Source organism: Cibotium barometz, chromosome 34 (genome assembly GCF_041138505.1).
Source record: "Cibotium barometz isolate CiBa-2024 chromosome 34, ASM4113850v1, whole genome shotgun sequence".
NCBI lineage: Eukaryota > Viridiplantae > Streptophyta > Polypodiopsida > Cyatheales > Cibotiaceae > Cibotium > Cibotium barometz.
The window spans coordinates 38,528,793-38,556,768 of NC_141079.1; the positions used below are offsets into that span (position 1 = coordinate 38,528,793).

At 46.8% G+C, this 27,976-nt stretch overlaps 2 protein-coding genes across 2 annotated transcripts in view; one reads left to right on the forward strand and one right to left on the reverse strand.

The window, feature by feature from the left end:
• Nucleotides 1-27,976, reverse strand: part of LOC147618995 (uncharacterized) — a 68,241-nt gene that overhangs the window by 8,116 nt on the left and 32,149 nt on the right. The window lies entirely within an intron of this gene.
• Nucleotides 16,295-17,303, forward strand: LOC147618996 (uncharacterized). Its single transcript, XM_086774515.1, has 2 exons — nucleotides 16,295-16,695; nucleotides 16,843-17,303. Exons 1-2 carry the CDS (start codon nucleotides 16,367-16,369, stop codon nucleotides 17,144-17,146), a joined length of 633 nt encoding a protein of 210 aa, XP_086630641.1. The 5' UTR covers nucleotides 16,295-16,366; the 3' UTR covers nucleotides 17,147-17,303.

Here is a 27,976-nt window from a genome sequence, read left to right on the forward strand (position 1 = left end):
TCTCTCAAAGCCCTAAGCGGATGTCGACAAGGCTGCAGTCCATGAGTCCCGAAAAACTCTTTGTTCATTCGATTCCCCTTGCAGGCCCAGAATGAAGCAAAAGAGTGAAACTAGAACTCAGACCTGCTCCCAAGTATCACACTCAAAGTTGCTCTAGCACGGACCAGATGTAGTACCACCGGAAGATACATCATCACCTGCATCAATAGTCCCTGAAGTACTTGCTGCTCATGCAAATACAATAGGCCTGACATCATCCCCTGATACATAGACCTACAAATTCCTTGCAACTAGTACATGTTTGATCATATATGCCCACATTGGATAGTTTTTGCCATCCAACTTATCCTCAATGGAGAGCATACCAAACAAATCACTAGTATTCCTAGACATGGCTGTCACAAATGCGTACAAACAGGTAGTATGACTGAATCAAGGCAAAAATCTGCAATCTAATGCTAAGACACAAGAAAAATTGGGGGAAATGCCCCAATTGTGTCTTTATCACCTGTTCCAATGCTTAAAGAAGAAACACCGAGATACTACTATTGAAGTCGTTGGATAGAGGCTAGAGACTGACTAAAAGCTCTTTCCTCCTCTTGCATACTCCTCTTGAATGCCTCTTCCATCTCCTCACAAATCCGGCTTGACACAACCAAGGTTTGGGCCACGCTTTGCACCACATCCTCTGTATCTGTCCAATCTCTATCCCATAGCAGCCTAATGGCCTCCTTGACCTCCCCGTGCTGGAATAAACTATCAAGGATCCTACAAGGCCACCTCGGGCCAACACAAAGGGAGGGTCAAGCAGTAAATGAACTGGTGCATGATTTGACATAGTGGTCCTGGCTCAAATGTTAATGGAGCCACCTCTGGCAACAGCCCAATGATCTACATAGAATCTGTCCAATCTCTCTAGCCGCCTGTCACCTTGCCGCCTAAAGCCCCGAGAGAAGGCTAGATTACCAGAAAGTCTACGACAACTATCCAAACAATGTGCCAACAGGATCAACCGATCCCGACCTTCCTGCTCAGCCACTGCAATCCCAACAAAAGAATCTATTGCCTAGCCCCCTCCATGCAGAAACTGCACCCTCAAGTCTTCCTGACATTCAAGATTATTGAAATCTCTCCAATAATCCAAGGTAGGAAGGGACGCAACAATATCAGTCCAAGCCTCTCACATTAGTAGAAGCCTACACATTCAGAATCCCCAATATGGTGTCTCCAATCTGCGGGGCAATCCACATGGCTTTGCCAGCAACCAAAGTCCCATGGCCACACACTCTGCTCAGCCATCTGTCACCAACAAAGATGCATACTTCACTGCTCCTGCCGAAGGAAGGCTCCCAAAAAGTGACTCTGACTTGCAACAATCTTTCCATATTGATTGATTTGGGAATCGGAAATGTGATGCTCCTACATAAAAAGAACATCCAACTGCCCCAAAATCCTGGATTCTAACTCCTGTCGCAGTCGTAGATTGGACCGACAACCATCCCCAACTACCCGACTACGTAGACCATTGATATTCCAGGAGACTAAGTACAAATGAGGTGTGCTACCTGCAAGAGCAACGAGCGTAGGTGTGGGCAGCAAAGACAAAATGATGCGGCTGTTTGAGAGCAAGGGTGGTGATAGCAAATTGTCTAGCTGCAGCAGCAACAGCAACACTCCATGACTAAGAGCAAGGAGGCGGGACCCAAGTCTCTACACACTCGGAGAATGACCAGTAGAAAGAAGCGTATGGCGGACCATCTCCTAGCAACAAGACCAAAACAATCAGGGGTAAGAGCCTCCATCACCTGCTCTCCGAAAGGTCCCAACCACTCGCCAACCCTATAGGCTAACTGCATCCTGACATACTTCAGGGCGAGGAACAGGGGAGAGACTAAGTATGAACAATACCCTAGCTCTCTCTACTTTTGGACATGCAACACAAATGTCTTGAGCTAAAAATATGAGAGAGGAAGGGTGGGAAAAAGGTTAGAGAATGATCCTTTAGCTCTCTCTACTCTTGGGCATGCTACAAAAATACATCAAGCCAAAAAATTTAAAAATTGGCACTTGATAATAGTGATGCTTTTTTATAATGGTTTAGTAGCACATTTGCAAGGTTTTGTGATGAGGCTATAGTGAAGTTTCTATTAGGCATCATCCCGTTGCTGCTGGCTTCATGTGTGGTGTCCTATTTTAGCCTTTAGGACTGAGCATGTTAGCTAGAGGGGCTGGTCACCCCTCACATCTTTTCCCCTATTTTTTTCCATTTATGGAGTTTTGGACATTTATCCTAGTCGTGGAGTGCTGGTTGGCTGCCTCTACATGGGCATATATATAGCCAGGCATCCCCTCCCTCATTTTCATTGCATTGCATTGTTTGCTCAGTCCCTCACATACAAGGCCTTCCTCCCCTCTTGCTTGAGACTTGTATTCTTGGTTGGTGATATTGAGAGCAAGTATACACCTGTGTTTCCTCTCCATCTCTCTCTCTCTCACTCTCTCCTGTGTTTTCACTTTCCATCTTCCGTTGTGTATTCTATCAGTTTCTATAAGGATTGTCATGTTCCACCACTATGGTTTAAAGTTCACATTTTTGTTAGACATTTGTGCTAATGTTCATTTATGCATCTATAAATCAAACTTAACAATAAACAATATCGGACTCTAGGAGAAAAAAACTGAGCGCAAGGGAATCACAACTAGCTATAAGGGATAGAGCCGTGCTGACTTTCCAGATGACAAAAACAACCACCTCTAGTGGGGCATGTTGGGAAAACTCGATGTAAAGAAGTGTGTGGGTGAGTAGGAGCATGTGAAACACCCCTTGTATGGATTATGTAAGCAGAGGTGTCAACCAATGTGACTAGACATTTTTATCTTATATTGTACTTTGGGCTATATAATAGCCACCCCTATGTGAATATACAACAAGATTGAGCAAGATGTAGCCATCAAAGTTTCCCGTGTTTTAGCTTAGAGTTAATGTTGCTTATGTCTAATCTCTTGTGTGCTATCCCTCTCTAATCCCTGCAACCTCTAATCTACTCTCCCCCCTAACCCTAATCCAACAAAGTGAAGCTTCACGTCCAGACGTCGCCGCTACTTCAAAGCCCATCGTCGTCGTTCAGACCCTGCCACCGCCGCCGTCTCAGAGCCACCTGGCACCCCCCAGAGCCCATCATCGCTGCCAGCCAATTAGGCGGCGCTAGTGTGCAAGCAACCACCTTCGCCGGTGGTCGGCCAAAATCCGCCAATCACAGCGGCGGCACTACTGCCCAAGGAACCATCCGCCAACCAGCCTCTTGCTGCGCCACCTCTGCTCCACCCAGTTGGCGCCTACACCCAGTTCCGCCCGCTCAAGTCCTACTGCCTGCGCCACCACAACCTTGTCTACGATCACTGTCCGCCCACATCTCCAGCTTGTTCTTCGCTCGCAAGCTTATCCTTGACTATGTGAGGAAAAGAGAGAAGATAACGTTCAACTCCCACCCGCATTTTCCTCACAGAGATATACACATCTTGGGGTTTTTTTGTTATGTTTGGGGCTTGTCTGAAATTAGGGCATTCTGTGTCGATTGGACATTCTGCCAATGGCATTAGTGATAATTAAAGCCATTAAGTTGGGGCTTTTCTCATTTCTGCAAAATTGGTAGCCAATTAGGTGATCAATTTTGGGGCTTTTGCCTTTGTTTGCATATTCAGCCATTTAGAAGCCTTTTGTGAAATTTAGGGTTTTTTTCTATACGCTAAATTTTGGAGCAAATTTATGGCTTTCTGTCCAAATTTGGGGCTTTTCAAAATTGACACCATTTTTGTCAAACCGGGGCTTTTCTTGTGCCATGAAGTGTTAACTGGGCATCCAATGTCGAGAATTGTGGTGAATTAAAGCCATTCGTGAAAATTTTTGGTCTTTCTCATTTTTTGGGGTTTTATAACAGATTTTGGGCATCTTTTGAACATTGAGCCAATTGAAGCTCTTGAACTATGCTTCATTAATTGGGGACTTCTAGCCATTAGGGTTTCTGTAAAATTTGGGGGTTTATTATTTTCTGTGGGATTCTCATGTCCAATCAGGGATTTCTGTTTGTATTTGGGGTTTTATGTTTTTGCTTATATTTATGCTACATCCAAAGGGGTTTCCTTTTTATGCCATCTATGCTTCTAGTTTTTGTTTCCCATTTATGTATCTGCGATGGAGCAATCAGTCATTCACACTTGGTTTTAGACACATTTTGGGTCTCCATCCCTCACCTCTTGGCTACGAGATGCAGTTCATGGGAGGGTTCCGTTCCTTCATCCTCAACTTGGCTTCGAGGATTCCGTTGAAGACCATCCTGCTAGTGTGTGTTCATGTGGCATGGCATCCTAGAGTTGCCATCATTTCCATCATCAACCATGATATTCTGTTGGGCCCGTGCAGGCCATTTTTAGCTCATGACTCCTTTCCATTGAGGGCAACCAAGTATGGCCCGCCCATCCATACTTGGGTGCCCGTCCGTTAGTCTATCCCTAACTCAGCTCGCCAGTCAGCCTGCCTAGCTCCAAGCTTCCCCAAACCTCGAAGCTAGTCTTGTGTGTGTGTAGCACACGGTAGATACACACTGTGCACATGACATTGGCTTTGTCAGAAGCGCCTTGCCTAGCGCTTGCCTCGTGGGATGAGCCATTCCAAGTAATCACCGATGCAAGTAACATCGCGATTAGAGATGTGTTACAACAGAATGGTCATCCGGTAGCATACATGTCTTGTAAGTTATTGCCCGCGAAAAAGAACTACTCGGTCTACGATCGAAAACTCCTAGCAGTGATTCAGGCCTTGAAACATTGGAAGCATTTTCTCTATGGCTGTGAATTTGAGGTTCGCATTGACCATCAGGCATTACGCTAGATTTGGACAATGCCAAGTGCACAGTGGAGTAACTGTCAACACCGTTGGAGGCAAATCTTCCAGCAATTTGGTGGTATGATCAAGTACCTTCCAAGAAAGGCCAACCCAGTGACCAATGCGTTGAGCAAGAAGGGAAGGACCTTTGTAAGCGTAATACTCAATGCTTAACTATTGTTGATAGATTTAGCAAGTGTGTTATGCTTATTCCCTGCAAGGCCAATGTGACTGCCGAAGACGTTGCCCATTTGTTTCATTCGGCATTGGTACCCAATTGGCGGGATCCCTAGGACCATAGTATCAGACCGAGATGCCAAGTTTACCCGTCATTTTTGGAGGGCATTGTTTGATAATTTTGATACTAAACTAAATTTTTCCAGTGCATTTCACCCATAGACTGATGGCCAAACAGAAATCTACAACTAGTTGGCCTTTGATGTGCTGAAATGTTATATCCACGATCAACAAGGTAAGTGGGAATCATATTTGCCTTTAGTTCAAGCAGTTTTGAATGATTCATTTTCTTCAGCTATTGGCAAGACTCCATATGAAGCATTGTTTGGAAGACCATTCTAGTCGCTATTGACCAAAACCTCGTCTTCAGTACCTAAAGCGAACCGAATGACAGAGTCTCACCATGAGATTTCAGAATCAGTAAAAGACAGGTTGGCTAAAGCGCAGGAGGCCCACACTCGACAAGCCAACAAAGACCGAAGGGATGTAAAGTTCTCGAAAGGAGATTGAATTTATCCTAAAACAGGTGGACAAAAGATGCCCAAAGTTGTCATTCAGGAGCTTCGAACCGTTTACGGTTTCCTATCCAGAGAAAGATCAACGAGGTGTCAAGCTACCTCTGAGTTACTATGCACGACGTGTTCCATGTCAATTGGCTAAAACCATATGTAGGTCAAATCCCTTTAGAAGTGAAAGACGAAGCGGAACCACATATAGTGGATGAAGCTAAAGTGATAGTTCTAGAGCAGATCCTTTTGCACCGCTTCAAGCATGGCTCAAGCCAAGAAGACAAAGACAATACCTCACGAAGTTTCAAGACCGAGAGACTCGCCTAGTATGGCTTAACAAAGAATTCTTTGAAGACTATCCGGCTTTATTGACGGACTATTTTGAGGCTATTTTCCGTCAAGTTAAGCAGAAGGAGATGTCACGTGCATCGTGCACTTGGATGCCATGTAGACATATCTGAACAAGAAGGTGCGGGACTTGCAGCCATGTGAGCCCAGTCCGGGACGAGTCAGTTCGGGTTCCACTCTACGCGTCAGAGATCAGGTGTGCATTGTCCTGCACATGAAGCAATGCCAGTCCATACTACAAGTCTCCCTCTAGAATGATGTCATATGACCTGTGTTTGGTCTGCAACCGAATGGGGAGGTCTTTGAGGCCACCTAGAAAGAGCCAAGAGACCCAAGAGAAGAACAAATGGCTATTGACCAGCCTCAGGGTGGCCTGGACATCAAGGCGGCCAGCCTTGGCTTGGCCAACCTATCGACCAGGTTAGGAGGCCTGGGCAGCCCAGTCGACCAGCCTCAAGGTATGGCCAAATTGTGGGCTAGCCCATTGTTGAGATATCGAGCTCAACTAGTGCTACGGCGGGCATTGATGACCTACCTGGACGACAGCTTCCGCACTTATGCCACTGGCATGGTTAGTGAGATTATGGTCGATATATTGCTAGTGGATGACAAGCTGTGTGACAGCCACTTTGGAGTACTAGAGTTATGGCATAGTTATAACGCCAACTCATATAGTCGGGTTCACACTGCCATTTTGTATGTTGTTGTAGGAGAGTACTTTTTCTTTATGTATGTACTCTTATCTTTTAGTTATATGGTTGTAGAGAAGAGAAGAAGATAGAAGAAATTCAGCCATCCATCTCTCGTGTCTTGCACTCTTGTGTGTGTGTGTGTGTGTGTGTGTGTGTGTGTGTGTGTGTGTTTGCTTGCAAGGAACTCAAGCTCTCTCTCTTTCCCACATTCTCTTTATGGTATCAAAACTCCGGTTCATGTGAGAGCTAAAGAGGCAAGCAAGAGTTAAGAACAAGCAAGCAAGGAAGCCATACACGGGTAAGGGCATGATCTGTCAGAATATGCTGCGGAAATGATAACCAAACTTGGGTTGACAAGAGCAAGTAGAATACAGAAAAAAGACAGCACAAGAAACACAGAGAAATAGGTGTGTAAACTCTTCTCTATACACAAGATCCCGCAAATAACTGAATGAATAAGTGGTGGGGGGCATGGGGCCTATTTATATGCCCCATGCATGCAGTCGGCCAGCGCTGGTGGCTCTCCACGACTGCATGAAGCAGTCGGCCAGCAGTAAACACCTCCACGACTGCATAAAGCAAGTCGGCCAGCAGTAAATACTCCACGCTCTCTGATTAGGCAGTCGGCCAGCCACACGACTGCTGAATGGACAGTCGGCCAGCCACCAGAAGCTCCTGCCAACATCTGGCATCCATCCACACCACCGGAAAAAATGGGAAAAAATAGGGAAAAAATACGGGGAGTGAGGAAAAATGATAAAACACCTATACTGGGCGGGCACACCCACAACAAGACCCTGGTGTACAAATATAGACAGGAGATGACTTCTAACACCCCCTCTCAGCTCCTGGCTGTGAAATCAACCCAAGGGAGCTGGAGTGCCGCCTGAGCGTAGCCTGAGGTAGAGACTTCGTGAAGAGGTCCGCCGCATTGTCCTCCGTCGAACAATGAAGTAGCAAGATGTCACCAGCCAAGATCTTCTCACGTACAAAGTGATACTGTATCTCTATGTGCTTGGTCCGGGCATGGAAGACCGGGTTCCGAGCAATAGCTATACAACTCTGGTTATCGCATTGGATGACTGTGGGCTCCTTCTGTGGAAACCCAATCTCGCCTAGCAGCCTCCGCAGCCACACAACCTCACAAGCAGCACCACAAGCAGCCCGATACTCTGCCTCTGTCGAAGAGAGGGCAATAGTTGGCTGCCTCTTGCTGCTCGAAGAAACTGCTCCTGAGCCGAGGGTAAAACTATATCCTGAAGTAGATCTCCTCGTGTCTGGATCTCCTCCCCAATCTGAGTCACTCCAACCTTGGAGCCTGACTCCATCCCCTCCTGTGTAAAAGAGTCCTAGATCCTTCGTACGATACCGCAAGATCCACAATCTTGCGTCCCAATGAGACTTCAATGGCGTCTGCATGAAAGGGCTCAACAGCCCCACGGAGAAGCTCAAGTCCAATCCGGTGTTCAGCAACCAGATCAATGAACCAACCAATTTCCGGTACTGCGAGGCATCAACTGGCTCACAAGGATCAGTAACGGTTAACTTTGTGTTCGGGTCCATCTGCGAAGTAATAGGCTTGCAGTTCTCCATCCCAAAGGCCTCAAGCAACTCATGGACATACCGCTGCTGAGAGACGAAAAACCCCCTCTAGGTCTGCCAAATCTCCAATCCCAAAAAGAAGTGAAGTAAGCCTAAGTCGGTCATCTCAAACTCCTTTGACAAGGCAGCCTTCGTCACTCCAATGTGCTCCACATGACCGCCAGTGAGAATGAGATCATCCACATAAAGGATGATAATCGTGACCATGCCGCGTTCCCGAAAGAGATACAGGTTTGGATCTGCAACCGATCTCTGAAATCCAGTCCGAACAAAGAAGAAATCAATCTTCTGATTCCAAGCCCTGGGAGCCTGCTTAAGACCATACAAGGCCTTACGTAACCTGTAAACCATCCCTTCAGATCCTGGAACAATAAAGCCTGGAGGCTGCTCAACATACACCTCCTCCTGCAGGTCACCATTAAGGAACGCAGATTTTACATCCATTTGATACACAGGCCACCTCTGAGAAGAAGCAAGGGCAAGAACGGTCCGAATCGTGGACTTCCGTGCTGTCGGTGCAAAGGTATCCTCGTAGTCGATGCCTGGCCGCTGAGCATAACCTTTAGCCACAAGTCTGGCTTTGTGTTTGTCCACCGACCCATCAGACACATATCTGGTCTTAAAGACCCATTTGACACCAATGACTGACCGCTTCGACGGCCTTGGAACCAACTCCCAAGTGTTGTTCTTCTCGATGGCATCAAGTTCCACCTGCATGGCTTTCCTCCAAGTATCCTGTGAAAGGGCTTTCTTTACGGAAGTGGGCTCTGTCCCGCATAATACGAGACATCAAAGCATAGTTCACCTGAAGAAGCTCCGCTGTATTGCTTTTATCTCGGACTCTGTGTGATCTTCGAGGGCCGTCCTCTGTGGTCCACTCGGAGGGTAGCTCCGTGACACCCGACTCTCGAAGGGTGTCTAACAACCACCTAGGTACTCAAACAGATCGTGGAGCCTCCTGTGGTCGCGGGGGCTCTACTCCAGCTGCGGGCTCAACCTCCTGTAGTGACTGAGGTTGATCAACGGGAATGATGGTCTGGGAATCATCATCGGACTCCTCTGGATCTCCAAGAAGTGGCGGCTCCTTGACAGTGGATACTGGAACATGCTCGTCAAAGACCACATCCCGGCTGACAACAATCTCGTTCCTGTCTAGATCATAAAATCTGTATCCCTTGGAAAGAGAATTATACCCCACAAATACAAGCTTGCGGGACTTGGAGTCAAGCTTCCCCCTCTGCTTCTTCGGAATATGTACATATGCGTCACTCCCAAAGACACGGAAGTGCGAGACATCAGGTTTCCTACCAAAGTATGCCTCAAATGGAGTCATATGGGGTGCTGAAGTCATCGGAGATCGGTTGAGGGTATGGACAGCCGTTGCCACAGCCTCTCCCCAAAGTGGACAAGGAAGATCACGATGCTCCAACATGGTCCTCACCATCTCCACCACAGTCCTGTTCTTGCGTTCGACAACTCCATTCTCCGAAGGTGATCCTGTATTGGCCAGTTCCCTTTTGATGCCATGATCTGCACAAAATCTGAGCAATACAGTCGAGGAGAATTCACCTCCTTTATCAGCCCTGAGAGTCTTGACCTGAAATCCAGAGTACAATCATCAAGCAGCAGCATAAAGTAGAGAGATCCTCCCAAAGATGGTGTCTACTGAGGTCCACACAAGTCAGTGTGAATCAACTCCAATGGTTTCGAAGCCCGCCTGGAAGCCTGCTTCGGAAAGAATTCCCTGTGCTGCTTACCACGTATGCAAGAACTGCAACGCCCTTGCCTACTACCAACATCTGGCAAGCCAACCACCATCTGGTAGTGGCCAAAACGAAAGTGCCACAAATCTCCGACCTGAGAACCTGTCACACAACGAGGAGAGTGGAGAGAGCTTGTAGATACCATTCTCCACACCGCCTTCCCAAACAACCTAGCCAGTCTCACGGTCCCGTAGAGCAACTGAACGCTCCTCAAATTCCACCCGAAAGCCAGTCTTGCATACTTCATGCACTGACAGAAGATGAAAACCCAGAGCAAACACATAAAGAACACGGGAAGCATGCTTGCCCCCCATGCCGTCGGGAATAATCTCCATCCGGCCCTCACTATGTATCGGAATAGTGGAGTTGTCGCCAATAAAGATGCGACCTGACTGCCGTTTCAGATCCAGAAAGAAGTCACGGGAGGGAGTCATGTGCCTGGAAGCACCACTGTCAAGAATCCATTCCCGGGTATCCTTCGCGGTGAAGCCAACTGCCTCCTCGCTCGAAGATGATGAAGCGTCGGAGTCCATCTCTAAGTGCACAAATGCCAGAGTTTTTGCAGCTCAGGCTGAGGAATCAGCACTCTTCCCTGTCCGCTTAGGACACTTCCTCCAATAGTGGCCTTTCTCGCCACAATCATTGCAGAATCTTTCGACCTTCAGCTTCTCTCGTTCTCAGTCAGGCTTCTTCTCAGAAGACTTCTCCGGTGAAGCCTTCCCTTTGCCCTTGTTGTTATTCCGGCCTTTCAACCGTTGGCCAGTTAAGGCCTCCGAACCGTCGTTGTGAGGAGGGTTCGTGAAACGTTCCTCCTGGTCCAAGACCATTGGCACAAGCTCCTGTGCTGAGCCTGCCACTCGTAATCAACGAGGAGTAGAAAGCAGAATACTGAGCAGGCAAGTGGGACAGCAAAGTGATGGCTATGTCTTCAGATGATATCTCTTTCCCAGCTTGTAGGACTTCCTGCTGAAGGGCCTGCAGCTTGTTAATGTGTTCCCGCATCGTCGAGGACTTTGCAGGGTTCACAACCAGCATCTGCACTTCCAAGGAGATCCGTTTCATGGGTGATACCCTGTTATAAAGAGAAGCCAAGTGTTCCCATATGCCTCTCGCCAGCATCATGTGCTTTACATGATTGATCACTTGTGGTGTGCAGTTGAGGAAAATAAATGACTGGACCCTGGCGTTGACACGATCCCACATGTGTGCCTGTGCCTCTCGGTCCTTCCTCATCGACAGTAACTCCCCTTCCTCTGCTTCCGGCCGTGGAATCCCGATGATGATGAAATCAGCAAGGTCATATGACTCCAGCACAGACTCCATCATGACCTTCCACATGCAGTAATTGGACCCGTCCAACTGACCGTCCACTAGGAACATGAGGAGAGTCGGAATCTTCACGTGCTTCTCAGCCATCTCTAGTAAATCTGCCATCGCGGGGAGTAAACTGAAAGGGTGGGTGGGTGGGAAAAAAAATCTCTAAAACCTGCAAGTGGCTGTCCAGCACAATAGCCCGCCTTCCTCTTGCAACTTCTCTTCCCGAACAGTCCAAAACAGTCCACCAATCAGCAACCTAACGCTCCCCCTCTTGCTCAGAAAACTCCCAAGATCTATCACGAGCCTAGGGCTCTGATACCATGTCAGAATATGCAACGGAAATGATAACCAAACTTGGGTTGACAAGAGCAAGTAGAATGCAGAAAATAGATAGCACAAGAAACACAGAGAAATAGGTGTGTAAACTCTTCTCTATACACAAGATCCCGCAAATAACTGAATGAATAAGTGGTGGGGGGCATGGGGCCTATTTATATGCCCCATGCATGCAGTCGGCCAGCGCTGGTGGCTCTCCACGACTGCATGAAGCAGTCGGCCAGCAGTAAAAGCAAGTCGGCTAGCAGTAAATACTCCACGCTTGCTGATTGGGCAGTCGGCCAACCACACGACTACTGAATGGACAGTCGGCCAGCCACCAGAAGCTCCTGCCAACATCTGGCATCCATCCACACCACCGGAAAAAATGGAAAAAAATAGGGAAAAATACGGGGAGTGAGGAAAAATGATAAAACACCTATACTGGGCGGGCACACCCACAACAGAGGCCCTGGTGTATAAATATAGACAGGACTCAGGAGATGACTTCTAACATCATCATCTCTTCCCCTTCTTGGTTTAGGTACAACACCCCTCGGTAGCTCCAGGAGCTTCACATATCCGATTGAGGAACTGTCTTCGCTCGCAGGCTTGGAGATGTCTATGTGGTACGAGGTTTTTTGTACTGAATTTTTGCGGCCAGAATCGCGTTTTGGGTGCGTCATTGCAAGATATTTTCAACAGTATCGAGAAGTTTTGGTTGAGAACTCTCTCTGGTCAAAATCCGGTTATTGTTGTACAACAGTGCATTTTGGGAGTGCAGACAGTGTGTACATGTACTTTCGTCAGATCTAGTGACCTACAGGTTGTGTTGAAGTACTGCTACAGTAGTCACAGAAGATACTACTATATTACAGGTTGCATACAGAAATTGTCTATTGTAATTTTTTTATTGTTATAAGAAAACATGTCTAATGGAATAGCTAAAACAAGAGCTGCATACTGTGGAAAAGAAAAGCAAATCTATAAATGAGTATAGAGGTAGAGGTCATGGTCGAGGCCAAGGTGGTGGCCGACAAGGGAAGCAGAATTCTGGACAACAACAATCCAATGATTCACAACAACAATCATATACAAGCAAAAGAGGCCAGTCTAAAGACAGGGAGAGCCAAAGAGGTCGAGGTGGTTGGCAAAGAAATCAGAATGCAAATAGCATAGAGTGCTATGGCAAACCAGGACACATAGCAAAGGACTGCTATAAAAAGCAAAATGACATTACAAGTGGAAAGTTGCAATAAGGCAACTATACATTATCTAGTAAACAGGGAGATGATGACAGAAGTGAGATGTTGTTTGTGATGCAGCACATGGTAGGGGATGTGTTACGATCTCAAGATACATGCCATGTGCATTATGGTGCCTCTAACCACATGACCAGTCATGCTGAGTGGCTTAGAGACATGCAAAAAATGAAAAAACCACATTATGTAGAAACACATGATGATACTATGCATCCCATTACACATGTTGGTAAAGTGTCATTGTCTATGCAGAATGGCAAAATGAAGTACTTGGCAAAAGTACTTCATGTTCCAAATATTACAAAGAGCCTGGTTTCTATTGGACAGATGGTTAAGCAAGGTCTGCAAGTGAGGTTTAATCCTTAAGGATGTTTTGAAGAAGACTTCAAAAATCAGTGTCGCTTGGTTGCAAAGTATAACAAAAATGGCAAGATGTTTACTTTGGATATGAACATGCCTGAAGTAAAGGCAGCCATGTTTGTGCATGGAACAAGTGTCATTGCAGATATTAACATATAGCACAAGCGCATTGGTCATGTGAATGTACAGTGACTGAAGTCCACGCAAGCCCAAAATATTATTGCAGGTTTGCCAAAGTTTAAGATTCATGGTATGCACAAAGTATGTGAAGCATGCCAGCTTGGTAAGCAAGCCAAACATGCTTTCCCACATGAAAAGCATGTCAGTGTAAGGCCATTAAATGTCATACATTCAAATGTATGGAGACCGGCCAAGACTGCAACAAATGTAGGTTGCAGGTATTATGTTACATTCATTGATAACCACACTAGGAAAGTGTGGGTTTACTTCATGAAAGAGAAAAGTGAGGTGTTTGCTCACTTTCAAAGATTTGAAGCCTTGGTCGAGGGAAAAAAAAAAGCATGCAAATAAAATGCCTGTAACTCGCGGAAGCTCTGGGAGTCTTCTTTCAGCCCTAAACACTCTTGGAAACCATCTAATGCAAAAACGCAGATATAGAGAGAGAGTAGAGAGAGAGAAATGCTGAAAATTTAGTATATTCTATGGTACAAAAAGGTACCTACATCTGCAGCCATGGGCTGCCTTACATAAAAAGGTGGTTACTCACCAAAACAGTCCCCTATGGGACCCCTAGTGACTCACACCCCTAGAGGGAGTGGGAGTGAATGACCCAATCTATGAGCAAGGGGGCCTATTTATAGCCCTTGGAACCCATGGGAAACTGGCCGACTGCTGGTCGGCCAGTCATAATGCCTTAAATGCTTATTAAATTGGTACTCCTCTTGCGCCTGCTGCTGCCCTTATTTGCTGGTTCAGCCGACCATGTCTATGGGCAGCCGACACCACCTGTCCTGCAACCGACACACTTCCGACCACTGCTGATGTCAGCCGACAGTACTTCCTGACAGCCAGCCGACTGCATCACCCCTCCATGATCCCAATTTGTCTTGCTCCAAGTCAACCACAGATGCTACACATGAGGTTCCTAAATTCTGGTTCTTCCTATCTTTTACTGGTTCATACTCTTTATCTGGCTGCCTCTTCTGGATCTAGCCCTGAGAATGTCCATGGCATCTATGATGCACATGACAATGCCTGAGATCAGATGGTGAGGAAGAGTATTTCTCAGCGATTTCCTAAGGAAGCAGGGAATCAAGAGACAGTTTACATGCAGGTACACTCCGCAACAGAATGGTGTTGTAGAAAGAAAAAATAGGCACATTACAGAAGTGGCGCGTGCCTTGATGACCGAAAAGAATTTGCCACATTATTTTTGAGTAGAAGCAGTTGCAACTACTGATACATTAGGAACAGTGCACCCGCTGCATCTGTTTATGGTATGATGCCTGACCAGAAGTTTACAAGCATGAGACCGGATGTGTCTCACTTAAAAGTGTTTGGGTGTATTGCATATATGCATGTTCCTGATGAAGTGAGAACAAAGTTGAATCCAAAGGCAGAGAAATGCATCTTTATTGGTTATGCTATGGAGCAGAAAGGTTATATATGTTATAACCCTACCAAGGTTGATGCCGTACGTACGTACGGATCAGTACCGTACGGTATAGCCGTACGATACGGTACGGTACCGTACTGTACGGATCCGTACGGAAACATTAAAAAATAAAAAATTGTGAGGCGCGTGTGGCGATCATGCGATTGTAGATAAGCGACCAAAATTTGGACATTTGTGTGTACTTGCAAAATTGTGTCCCCTCTGTGTACCTGCAAAACTTTGCAGAGCAAACTTCTTCGCTCTCTTCGCTCTCTCTCCCGCCCAGACTTCATCATGCCGCGCAAGACTAACCCGAACTGGGCAATCCACACCAATGTCCTGAGGGTTGTTAACACCCCTTCTCAGCAAGGGTCAGGTACTCGGCTATGGGCATGCAAGTATTGCGGGGAGCAGTACACTAGCACCATAACTCGCGTCATCAAGCACATGACAGGTATCAGGTGCACCAATCAATGTGGTCCATGTGATAAAATACCACAAGCTGTGAGGGACCAATTGATTGCGGAGAATTGTCCTGCAATGGGTGGTGCAAGCAGTGTTAGAGGTGGTGAAAGTACGCAAGATGCTCTCCATGATGCTTTTATTGGAGATGTTACAGGTTCAGGTACAGTAGAAGAGGGTGAAAGTCTTTCGGCTTCAGCCCAATCCACCACAGGCAGGAAGAGGGCACGTATTGCCGATGATGAGGACCTCCTGCCACAAGATGCGAGAGGTACAGGGGAGGCATCAAAGCAATCCACTCTGCGTTCTTGTATCTCATCACAGGCTTGGGTAAAGGAGCGGCAAAGGGTGGCAGAAATGGAGATTTGTCGTACTCTTATTGAGTGTAATATATCCTTCAATGTGTTAAGGACAGACCAATGGAAAAGAATGGTGAAAGCAATTGCGCAGGTAGGGCCTACTGAGACGTGAACAGGTCTTGAGTATACGAAGATGCGTACATCCATGTTGGATGAGCAGAAGGCCTTGATAGACAAGGCGCTCACTCCTGTGAAAGCAGGTTGGCAGGAGTTTGGATGCACTATTATTTCAGATGGGTGGGCAGAGATTCGCAAGAGGCACATAATCAATATCCTTGTGTCATCTTGCTTGGGCACCTATTTCTTGCGTGCCGTGGATGCAGGGAGAGCAGGCGACAGGATCACAGGGGAGTTCATTTATGGCCACATTCGACAGGCTATCCTTGAGGTTGGGGAGGACAATGTTGTGCAGGTGGTGACCGACAACGCCTCTAACTGCAAGGCAATGGGTCAAATGGTCGAGGCAGAGTTTCCACATATAGTGTGGACTCCATGTGCTGCCCATTGTCTTGATTTACTTATGGAAGACATTGGGAAGCTTGTTTGGGTGCAGCCCTTTGTTGCAGATGCTGTAAAGATCACCACCTTCTTCCGCAAGAAGCATCAGGCTCTTGCCATCTTTCGGAGCCATAGCCCTTTGGATATGGTGAGACCCTCCAAGACCAGGTTTGCCTACATATTCTTGGTCTTGGATAGGCTCTACAAGATAAGAGATTCACTATCATCAACAGTTGTGGATCCAAGGTGGCGACAGATGCATCATTCAGAGGATGAGCGTACAAAATACTTGCAGAGGCGGATCCTGGATGATGATTTTTGGCAGCAAGTTCATAGCCTTTCAGTTGCACTTAAGCCCGTGTATGTCCTTCTCCGACTTACAGACATGGAGGGCTCAACTTTGGGGCTGGTCTTTCATTTGTTTATGCAAATGAAAGACCATGTTGCTCAGTGCTCCATGATGACTGCTCAACGGTAAGCAATAGTTCTAATTTCTTCCTCTTTCTTTGATTTTTATGACTTCTCGATTCTCGATTCTCATGACATGTCAGGAGTCAAGACTGACATGTGTACACTTAGCACTATAACCTAAGACATGTATTTTCAATCTCTCATTTTCAGCCGAGGTGAGATCTTGGACATTGTAGACAAACGGTGGACATTCATGAGCCGTCCCATCCATGCGATGGCTGCCATGCTCCATCCTCTCTACAGGTCGCCAGAGCTATGGAATAATACTGCTTTGAGCATGAAGCAGTCAGAGTATGTTGGAAGGATGTTCGATGAGGAGGAGCAACTTCAGATCGATAGAGAGTTCACCACTTACATGAGTGGTATTGGTGCTTCATTTGCCAGACCTGTGTCATTGAGGAAGGAAGCCATGAAATTCCCTTTGACATGGTGGCACTCTTATGGAAGGGTCTAATATAGGATTTTACAGCATCCAAAACAAACACCGGATCGAGCCTATACATAAATTTTTAGTTATAATACGGTAAACTTAAACCTTAATAAATGCACGACCGAGTGTCCAATTGCCCGACGGTCTATACCCCTATGACCAGGGAGACACCCTAGACATTTTTGCGCTGAAAAACATTTTTCGCAACAACCATCGGGTGCTTCGGTACCACATCGAGGCCGATGCCCCAAATTAGGGATCTCTGTCCCAAAAAGATGTCGTAAACACACCCAGGCAGGTTCATGGCTTCTAAGTAGTCCGCCAATAATTGGGGGTACTCTTGAAAGAACTCCTCGTCTAGCCAAACGGCTTTGTGGGTACCTCGATCTCAGAACCATGCTTCCAACGATGAAGAAGGATCTGCTCAGGCTCGATGACTTTTGCTTCGTCTACCACGTTTGGCTGCAGTTCATCTAAAACATCAAACACTTTTGGTTCAACATACAGTTTTAGCCAAGAAACATGGAAAACATCATGCAACGTCCAATTGTTAGGCAACTTTAACTTCATGGAGACATCACTTATTTAACTATTGGAAAAGGACCAAAACTATAGAAAGAAAGCTTGGGACAACGTTTGCCCACTTGTTTCAATCTCTGTTTCTGTCATGTGCACAGATGCCCATGGACAAGTTCCTCAGCTAGTCCAGAAAAGGCAGCCAGAAAAAAGGACCATTAGAACCAGAAAATGGAGCACAGAGGGCGATGTCATGTGCACAGATGCCCATGGACTGAATGGGAGAGAGAATTAGGGTTAGAGATTCATGTGGGAGACATACACAGAGAGAACAAGGGAGAGAGAGAGAGAGAGAGAGAGTTGTGGGGATAAGTCAACTCACCAAGATGAGTGTGTGACTCCCCTATCACACATGTATATTGCACTAGTACACATAGTGCACTTAGTACATTAAAAGTACGAAGTGTACTATGTACTATAACTTATGGGCTTGTACACACTATAAGGGTGGGCATAATGCCTTTACCCCAACAACCTCCCACTTAAAGGCAAAGTGCCCTTAAGTAAAGGAAAAGAAAAAATCAGCATGTACATGATAATATACAAGGCCATATCAAGGCTGAAACTGGCCTCATCCAATGCCCATCAAGTGTCTGCAATGAGCAAACCGCTCCGGAGGCAAACTCTTTGTCAACAGATCAGCCGGGTTGTCATCCGTGTGAATCTTAACAAGCTGAATTTGCTTGTTCTCTATCACCTCTCTGATGAAGTGATACTTCACATCCACATGCTTCGTCTTTGCATGAAAGACAGGGTTCTTTGCCAACTGGATGGCACTCTGACTATCACAATGCAACAACGGAATATCCCCTGTATAGCCCAAATCAACCACTAACCGAGATAGCCATAATGCCTCCTTGCAAGCCTCTGTGGCTGCAATATACTCGGCCTCTGTAGTAGATAAGGCAGTGCACTACTGCATCCTGGATATCCATGACACAGCACCTCCTGTGAATGTAAATACATAACCGGTAGTAGACTTCCGGTTATCTGGATGACCGGCATAATCCGAATCCGTGTAACCATGCACTAATGCATCCTGTTTGCCAAAGCATATGCACATATCCTGTGTGCCCTTCAGGTATCTCATGACACCTTTCACTGCTTCCCAATGCTTCTTGCCAGGGTTGGCCATGTATCTAGAAACCACTCCCACTGCAAATGCAATGTCCGGCCTAGTAGCAACCATGGCATACATGAGACTGCCACAAGCTGAAGCATACGGAATCTTGGCCATATCAACCCTGCCACTATCTGATTGTGGGCTATCCATAGCACTGAGTTTCACATATGGAGGCAAAGGAGTACTAGTCTTCTTCCCCCCATCCATATTGAACCTCTGCAAAACTTTGCCAATGTATTCCTTCTGAGACAAATACAACACATGCTAATTTCTGTCCCGAAGTATCCGCATACCCAAAATGTGATTTGCATCACCCAAATCCTTCATATCAAAGGTTTGATGCAGCCTCTGCTTCAAGGTATCCATCTCCTTACGAGATTTCCCGGCAATCAACATACCATCAACATACAAGATGAGGATCAATAGACTGCCATCCAAAGCTTTCTTGGTGTATAAGCAGTGATCTATGTCACTTCTCCTGAATTTCTGGGATTTCATGAATGTATCAAATTTATGATACCATTCCCTTGGTGCCTGTTTGAGCCCATAAAGACTCTTTTTCAGCTTGCATACAAGCTTCTCCTTTCCACTCACTGCATAACCCTCTGGCTGTTGCATATATATCTCTTCATGGAGATCACCGTGAAGAAAAGCAGTCTTCACATCCATCTGAATCAAGTCCAGATCATCATGTGCAACCAAAGCTAACACAGCTCTAAGTGTGGTCATTTTGACCACTGGAGAGAAGATCTCCTCAAAGTCCACACCATATTCCTGCTTGAAGCCCTTAGCCACTAACCTGGCTTTGTATCTTGGCTTTGCATCTGGTGCAACTTTGAGCCTGTAAACCCATTTGCATGGCAAAACCTTCTTGCCTGCAGGCAAATGCACCAACTTCCATGTTCCATTTTTGTGCAGAGAATCCATCTCTGACTTCATGGAACGCTCCCAAAGAGCCTTGTCTGCCCTCTGTAAAGCCTCCTTATAACATGAGGGCTCCCCAAAGACAGTAAGCATTAAGTAGCCAACCCTTGGAACAAACCTGTCAGGGGCTCTGGAGGGTCTAGTGGACCTCCGTACCCAATGACCATCATTTGCAGGTTGCTGTCCAGCCTGCATATCACCCATTGGTGGCTCCTGTTCCATGCCATAAGGCTGAAATATCATGCCCGGTATCTCCTCTAACTGTGGTATATCCATAGGGATATCTTCTGCCATCTCTGGCTGTCCATTTGGACCATTTTCAGCACCATTTAAGGGCTGGTTTTGCTGCTGTAATGGCTGATTTACAGCCCTTGGTTGTTGTCCATGATGTCCATCATCATCAAAGATGACTCTGCCAGGCTCCTGTTGCCTTACAGGCTCCTTATACATGCATGTTTCATCAAAAATGACATCATTGCTGCGTATAATCTTTCTATTCACGGGATCCCATAGTCTATACCCCATTTCACCTCTGTCACCATATCCTAGGAATATGCATTTGTGAGACTTAGGATCAAGTTTGGTGCGCATTTCCCTGCGTATGTGCACGTACGCAACGCAACCAAACACTCTCAAGTGCTTGTATGACGGAGGCTTCCCTGTCCATACTTCCTCTGGCACTTTCCCACCAAGCCTTGTGTTAGGTGACCTGTTTATAAGATGAACGGCTGTCATAACAGCTTTAGCCCAAAAACCATGAGGTAACGCAGCATGTGACAACATAGAACGGACCTTCTCCTGAATGGTCCTGTTCATCCTCTCTGCTGTCCCGTTTTGTGGAGGATCATAAGGAGTAGAGAGCTCCCTCTTGATGCCTTTAGCATCACAAAAGTCCTGAAACTGTTTGGACATATACTCTCCACCATTGTCGGAACGCAAAGCCTTCAGTGTTTTGCCAGTTTGATTCTCAACATGAGCAACAAACTTCTGAAACACTGAGAATGTATCACTCTTAGCCTATGCATAAGCCCACAAAATATTTTGCCCCTCCCAAAGAAAGCTGAGGCATCTCACATACATCTGTATGCACAAGCTCTAACTAAGCATCTTTCTGTCCAAGAGCTTTCTTGTGGGGGCACTGCAGTTGCCTGCCATATATACAATGCTCACAAAACTGAAAACTTGAAAACTTTAGAGAAGGCAAGTAACCCAAACGAGACAATTGCTCCATTCCTTTGACACTCATGTGTCCCAACCGGCTATGCCACATAGAGATTTCCGGCAGCTCGGTTGCATTTACATTAGCATGGTGACAAACACCTGCATGCATAAAGTAAAGAGTGTCCACCTTAGAGCCTCTGGCAACAACCAGTGAGCCCTTACTAATTTTCCACTTTCCATGACCAAATGTGGTAACATAATCAGCATCATCAAGCTGTCCAGTAGAAAGCAGATTCTTCTTGATCTCAGGCACATGCCTGACATCATGGAGCATAAGCTGTGAGCCATCTGAAAACACAAGCCTCACATCACCTCTGCCAAGAATCTTGCATGCATGGTTATCACCCAAATAAACCACTCCTTCATTACCAGCAGTATACCTGACAAACAAGTCTCTGCAACCTGTGACATGAAAGGAGGCACCTGAATCAATGATCCATGAGTGCATACCATGACCACCTGTAAGAAGTGAATGGGCATCAAGTGAAGACGTAAATAGGACCTCATCCTCACTGTCACCTGCATGTGACACATTGATTTCTTCAATCTTGACTCCACTTTTGCCCTTTGGCTTTACATCTTTGGCTTCATCTTTGTCTTTGTCTTTGCCTTTTCCCTTTTCCTTTTGATCATTTTTCCATTTGTAGCATTGCTTTTTGATGTGTCCCTTCTTGCCACACTAATGGCATTCCAAGTCCTTTTTAGAGCGGGACTTGCTCCTTCCCCGTTCTTGGCTTTTACCCCTTTGCTGGGATCTCCCACGTGCATTCATTGCATTGGACTTTCCAACAGAATTGTTCTTCCTGTTCATCTCTTCTTGAAGAAGAGCACCCTCAACATCTGCATATGACAGCATAGCATTCGAATTGCTAGTGGCTGTCCTGAATGTGTCCCAACTCTCTGGCAAAGTGCATAAAAGAAAGGTGGCTTTGAACTCATCGTCCATTGCCAACTTTTGATTTATAACTTGGCTGACAATACCATTAAACTCATTTAGATGGGCTGTCATAGACGCCCCTTCCTTCATCTGAAGACCTATGAGTTTCTTCAACCAATACACTTTTCTTGAGGCACTTTGCTCGGCATACAAGTCCTGCAATCTCTGCCACATTCCCCAAGCTGTCTTCTCTTCACGAATGCTGAAAAGTAAAGAGTCTAACACAGACAACATGATAGTAGATCTTCCCAGCTCATCCATATCTTCCCACTCTTCAGCAGTAAGAGAAGCGGACATTACACCCCATTCTTTGATAGGCTTGTGCTGCTTCTTCTGGAGCAACACATTATAGCACTGGGTTTGCCAAATATCATAGTTATGTGAGCCTTCAAGCTTCTTGATGTGAAGCAATGAAGAGCTCTCACCTGTGGTTGCCATAGCAATATGCAACCTGTCAATGCCTGACTCCCTGCAAAATGTGCAAACACTGCACCAAAAAGCACACAAACTGCTCACAGTTGTTCTCCCAAGCTTTATCTCCCACTGCGGAAGCAAGAATGCAACTTTTCTCCCATTGTATGTGATGAAATCACCAAAATCTGGTTGCTGCAGATTTAGGACAGCACCTTAAATGTGCTCTGTTGCCCTTCCAAAGTACTGTACAACAGTACTAAGTGCTCACCTGTGATGTACCAAACTTGTACCGGCAAGTACAATAGCTGAAATTGAACCTTTTCCCACTCAAATCAATGTGCAGCCATGCCAAAACTTGTACAAAGCTGTACCAAATCTGTACCAACAGGTACAGTAGCAATAAATGCTCTCCTGGCTGTCCAAATGAGTGAAAATCAGACTTTTACAGTCCCGAACACTGCATACAACAGTCGCGAACAGAAATTGGGCAAAAGCCCCTTGACTGCAAGCAGATTTTTGAGGATTCAAGGCATAAATGTCTTGCCTGCTGCTTTGTCGAGCTCAACAAGCATAAAATGTTGAAAAGCCCCTTGATTTAAGATCAATTGCTGATCATACATGGTACATTGACGCACATGAAGGCATCCAAAGTCTTCACGGTGCTTCCCCCTGGCCACATATACATCCAATACATGAAAGCCCCTTGATTTACAGGCACATTGAGTGCTTGACAGGCATCAACACATTGCCCAAAGCATCAAATGCGAGTGCCTGCATGCAAATCAACCCAATCGGCACAAAAGCCCTTGATTTGCACTGCAATTTGTTGCAATTTTGCCCGAATGTGCGATTTCTCACATCATACAGCATGTATGAATGCTTAATTGCACAATTACATCAAAAGCCCCAAATTTCGACATCCAATCTCCTGCAAATTGATCCTGATTGTGACCAATGTCACCCAATTTTGCCAATTTTGCTCAGAAATTGAGCAATTCGGCACCTGTACCTGCTCAATTGATGATTGTACCTGCTCAATTGCAAATTGGACATGCAAATTCCAAAAAATTTGAAGCAAATACCTCAGGTAGTTTTCTGATTTTTTGTTGCAGGAAAGGGGGTGATGATGCTTCTGCTTGTATTAGTGCAGATGAAGGACTCCTTTGCAGCAACCCGTGCGGCTATTGAAGCAGCACCACATTAGGCATACATGCTCATCACGAGAGCATTGCAAAGCACATATCGTGCCTCTGTTGCACCTGCGAGGCGGCCCTAGTCAATCCAGCATGCCGTGATTCAATGGCAAGCGCTGTTGAGAACTCTTAGTGTTTCTTCCGTAAGCCATGGTTTCCGTGATGCAGCACTTGAGAAACGGCGAGCTGTTGCAGATAAGCTCCGAAGGGGCCCTTTGGCGGAGTCTCCTCTGGATGCAGCAAGGCGAGCTTGCTGAACGAAACCAAGCCAGACCCGCCACTTCATCCCCTTCGCTGGTGTAGCACACGTATTGATGGCGCCAACTCAATGTTGCCAAATGGTTCCGAGCGAGGCCAGCGGAGCCGAGGCGTCGGTCAGGACCTGTAAGGCGGAGGCGAACGAGGCGTCCTTGGCCAGGAGCAGGGCCTGATTCCGCGAGATGATCTGCGCGGCCACCGGTTGAATGCGCTGGCCTCCTCGTTAACCCAGCTTTCCTATGCTGTCGACCGACGGAGCTCATACGCCTTGCCTGCCTTCGCCGTCTCCGCCTAGTAGCGCTACACGATTAGCGCTGCTGTTGACGCCCGCCTGCCTACGACTCATAGACGTGTTCGCCTGGCTGCTGCGACTGTTTCCACGCCTGAGTATGGACACCCGCCACCTGCTCTTTCCGTCAGGCCTCTATTCGGCTGTGGTCATCCGCGCCCTTCTTGGGCAGCTCTGCTAGCTTGGCTATGGCGGACAACAGAGAGCTCGGGACTGCCCTCCGTCCTTCTCCATTCTCACTTCAGGGACCCTCTTCCCGCCCTTAAAGGCTCTCACCCGTCGTCCTATCACTTAGTCGACCTGCTATCTCAGCGTCAACCCCTAGTCGACCTGCACGCTCTGATACCAGTTGAATGGGAGAGAGAATTAGGGTTAGAGATTCATGTGGGAGACATACACAGAGAGAACAAGGGAGAGAGAGAGAGAGAGAGAGTTGTGGGGATAAGTCAACTCACCAAGATGAGTGTGTGACTCCCCTATCACACATGTATATTGCACTAGTACACATAGTGCACTTAGTACATTAAAAGTACTAAGTGTACTATGTACTATAACTTATGGGCTTGTACACACTACAAGGGTGGGCATAATGCCTTTACCCCAACATGGACAAGTTCCTCAGCTAGTCCAGAAAAGGCAGCCAGAAAAAAGGACCATTAGAACCAGAAAATGGAGCACAGAGGGCTGTCGGCAGTGTAGACTGGAGCAGGGCTTGGAGAGCGAGAGGAAAAGCCTGTCGGCTGTACCACAAGGGAGTCGGCTGTACCAGAGGTGGAGGCGGCTGAACCAAGTTGAAGGGGGGCTGCAAGCGCATCATCGAAAACAAGCATTAATGACCAGTCAGCTGAATTAAATAAGCTTTAATGAAATTATGACTGGCCAGCAGTCGGCCAGCATAAAGGGGGTCCAAGACCCATATAAAAAGGCCCAAGTGCTCCTCATTGAATTCATTCAATCCCACTAGGGGTTTGGATCCTTAGAGGTCCCATAGGGGACAGATTTTAGGGTTAACCACCTTTTTATGAAGGCAGCCCATGGCCGCAGATATGTACCCTTTTTGTACCATAATATATACTGAATTTCCAGCACTTCTCACTCTCTCTCTCTCTACTCTCTCTCTACCTACGTTTTTGCATCAGATGGTGCGTTTTTGCATCAGAAGGTTTCCAAGAGTGTTTAGGGCTGAAAGAAGACTACCCAGAGCTTCCGCGTGTTACATTGGTATCAGAGCATCAGGCTCAGCAAAGCTAAACACTGCTTCAGTCCCAGATGATGGTGTACAGGTCCAAGGTACAGGAAAGTACACGGATTCGAAGCCCAAGGCGAGGAGCACAGAAGCGGGAAGAACTCCCAGGAGGTTTGTTGGTGGTGTTCCACAGTGCCAGATGGGGATGGCAGTTCCGTGAGCCAGATAGGTTCTCAGGTAACGGTCCCAAGGGAGGTTGATCCTCCAAGGGTGATGTGAGAGTGCCAGACTCAGCTCCAGGAATGAAGACCAAGACGGTGTTCAGAGTCAGGGCAGGAATGGATTGTGGACTAGAGGAAAACCGGTGCATAGATCTTCATCAGAGACAGAGTGGTTGTAACGCGCGGAAGCTCTGGGTAGTCTTCTTTCAGCCCTAAACACTCTTGGAAACCTTCTGATGCAAAAACGCACCATCTGATGCAAAAACGCAGGTAGAGAGAGAGTAGAGAGAGAGAGTGAGAATGCTGGAATTTCAGTATATACTATGGTACAAAAAGGTACAGATCTTTGCAGCCCTTGGCTGCCCTCTTGAAAAAGGTGATAACACACCAAAACTGCCCTAGACTAGGACTCCTAATGACTCACACCCCTAGTGGGTGGAATGACCACAACATAGAGCAAGGGGGGCTATTTATAGCCCTTGGACTACATGGGGAACTGGCCGACTGCTGGTCGGCCAGTTACAAGTTCATAAAAATCCATTTAATGCAGCCGACTAGATGTTCTTGATGTGCCTGCTGCCCACACTTTGCTGACGTCAGCCGACAGCTCTTCTGGCAGCCAGCATCCTCTTTCTTGCAGCCGACAGCCCTCTGATCCATGCTTTGCTCCAAGTCTTGCTCCATGTCCATCTTCTACTGGTTCATGGTCTTTATCTGTTTACCTCTTCTGGATCTAGCCCAGAGATTGTCCATGGCATCTATGATGCACATGACATCCCCCTCTGCTAAACTTGATGACGGGAATCCAACCTGCTCTTGGATGACTGTCATCATCCCAATCCTGTCCCGAAGTCCCTCTGTCATCATCCATCCCTGGCAAACCTTTTTCTCTGAAAGCCCGGCCTGTTCTCCAATCCACTCTGTCTCTGATGAAGATCTATGCATCTGGTCTTCCTCTAGTCCACAATCCATTCCTGCCCTGACTCTGAACACCGTCTTGGTCTTCATTCCTGGAACTGAGTCTGGCACTCTCACATCACCCTTGGAGGATCAACCTCCCTTGGGACCGTTACCTGAGAACCTATCTGGCTCACGGAACTGCCATCCCCATCTGGCACTGTGGAACACCACCAACAAACCTCCTGGGAGTTCTTCCCGATCTGTGTTCCTCGCCTTGGGCTTCGAATCCGTGTACTTTCCTGTACCTTGGACCTGTACACCATCATATGGGATTGAATCAGCGTTTAGCCTGGCTGAGCCTGATGCTCTGATACCAATGTAACGCGCGAAAGCTCTGGGTAGTCTTCTTTCAGCCCTAAACACTCTTGGAAACCTTCTGATGCAAAAACGCACCATCTGATGCAAAAACGCAGGTAGAGAGAGAGTAGAGAGAGAGAGTGAGAATGCTGGAATTTCAGTATATACTATGGTACAAAAAGGTACAGATCTTTGCAGCCCTTGGCTGCCCTCTTGAAAAAGGTGATAACACACCAAAACTGCCCTAGACTAGGACTCCTAATGACTCACACCCCTAGTGGGTGGAATGACCACAACATAGAGCAAGGGGGGCTATTTATAGCCCTTGGACTACATGGGGAACTGGCCGACTGCTGGTCGGCCAGTTACAAGTTCATAAAAATCCATTTAATGCAGCCGACTAGATGTTCTTGATGTGCCTGCTGCCCACACTTTGCTGACGTCAGCCGACAGCTCTTCTGGCAGCCAGCATCCTCTTTCTTGCAGCCGACAGCCCTCTGATCCATGCTTTGCTCCAAGTCTTGCTCCATGTCCATCTTCTACTGGTTCATGGTCTTTATCTGTTTACCTCTTCTGGATCTAGCCCAGAGATTGTCCATGGCATCTATGATGCACATGACAGTGGTTTGGAGAACAGGCTGGGTTTTCAGAGAAAAAGGGTTACCAGGGATGGATGATGACAGAGGGACTTCGGGACAGGATTGGGATGATGACAGTCATCCAAGAGTAGGTTGGAATCCCGTCATCAAGTTTAGCAGAGGGGGATGTCATGTACACAGATGCCCATGGACAAGTTCCTCAGCTAGTCCAGAAAAGGCAGCCAGAAAAAAGGACCATTAGAACCAGAAAATGGAGCACAAAGGGCTGTCGGCAGTGTAGACTGGAGCAGGGCTTGGAGAGCAAGAGGAACAGCCTGTCGGCTGTACCACAAGGGAGTCGGCTGTACCAGAGGTGGAGGCGGCTGAACCAAGTTGAAGGGGGGCTGCAGGCGCATCATCGAAAACAAGCATTGATGACCAGTCGGCTGAATTAAATAAGCTTTAATGAAATTATGACTGGCCAGCAGTCGGCCAGCATAAAGGGGGTCCAAGACCCATATAAAAAGGCCCAAGTGCTCCTCATTGAATTCATTCAATCCCACTAGGGGTTTGGATCCTTAGAGGTCCCATAGGGGACAGATTTTAGGGTTAACCACCTTTTTATGAAGGCAGCCCATGGCTGCAGATACGTACCCTTTTTGTACCATAGTATATAC

Excerpts from the sequence above, each read along its gene's own strand:
- LOC147618996 (XM_086774515.1), top strand. The coding sequence starts at position 16,367 with ATGGTGAGACCCTCCAAGACCAGGTTTGCCTACATATTCTTGGTCTTG. Across the intron at positions 16,696-16,842 it reads TCCATGATGACTGCTCAACG|CCGAGGTGAGATCTTGGACA; the intron begins GTAAGCAATAGT and ends TCTCATTTTCAG.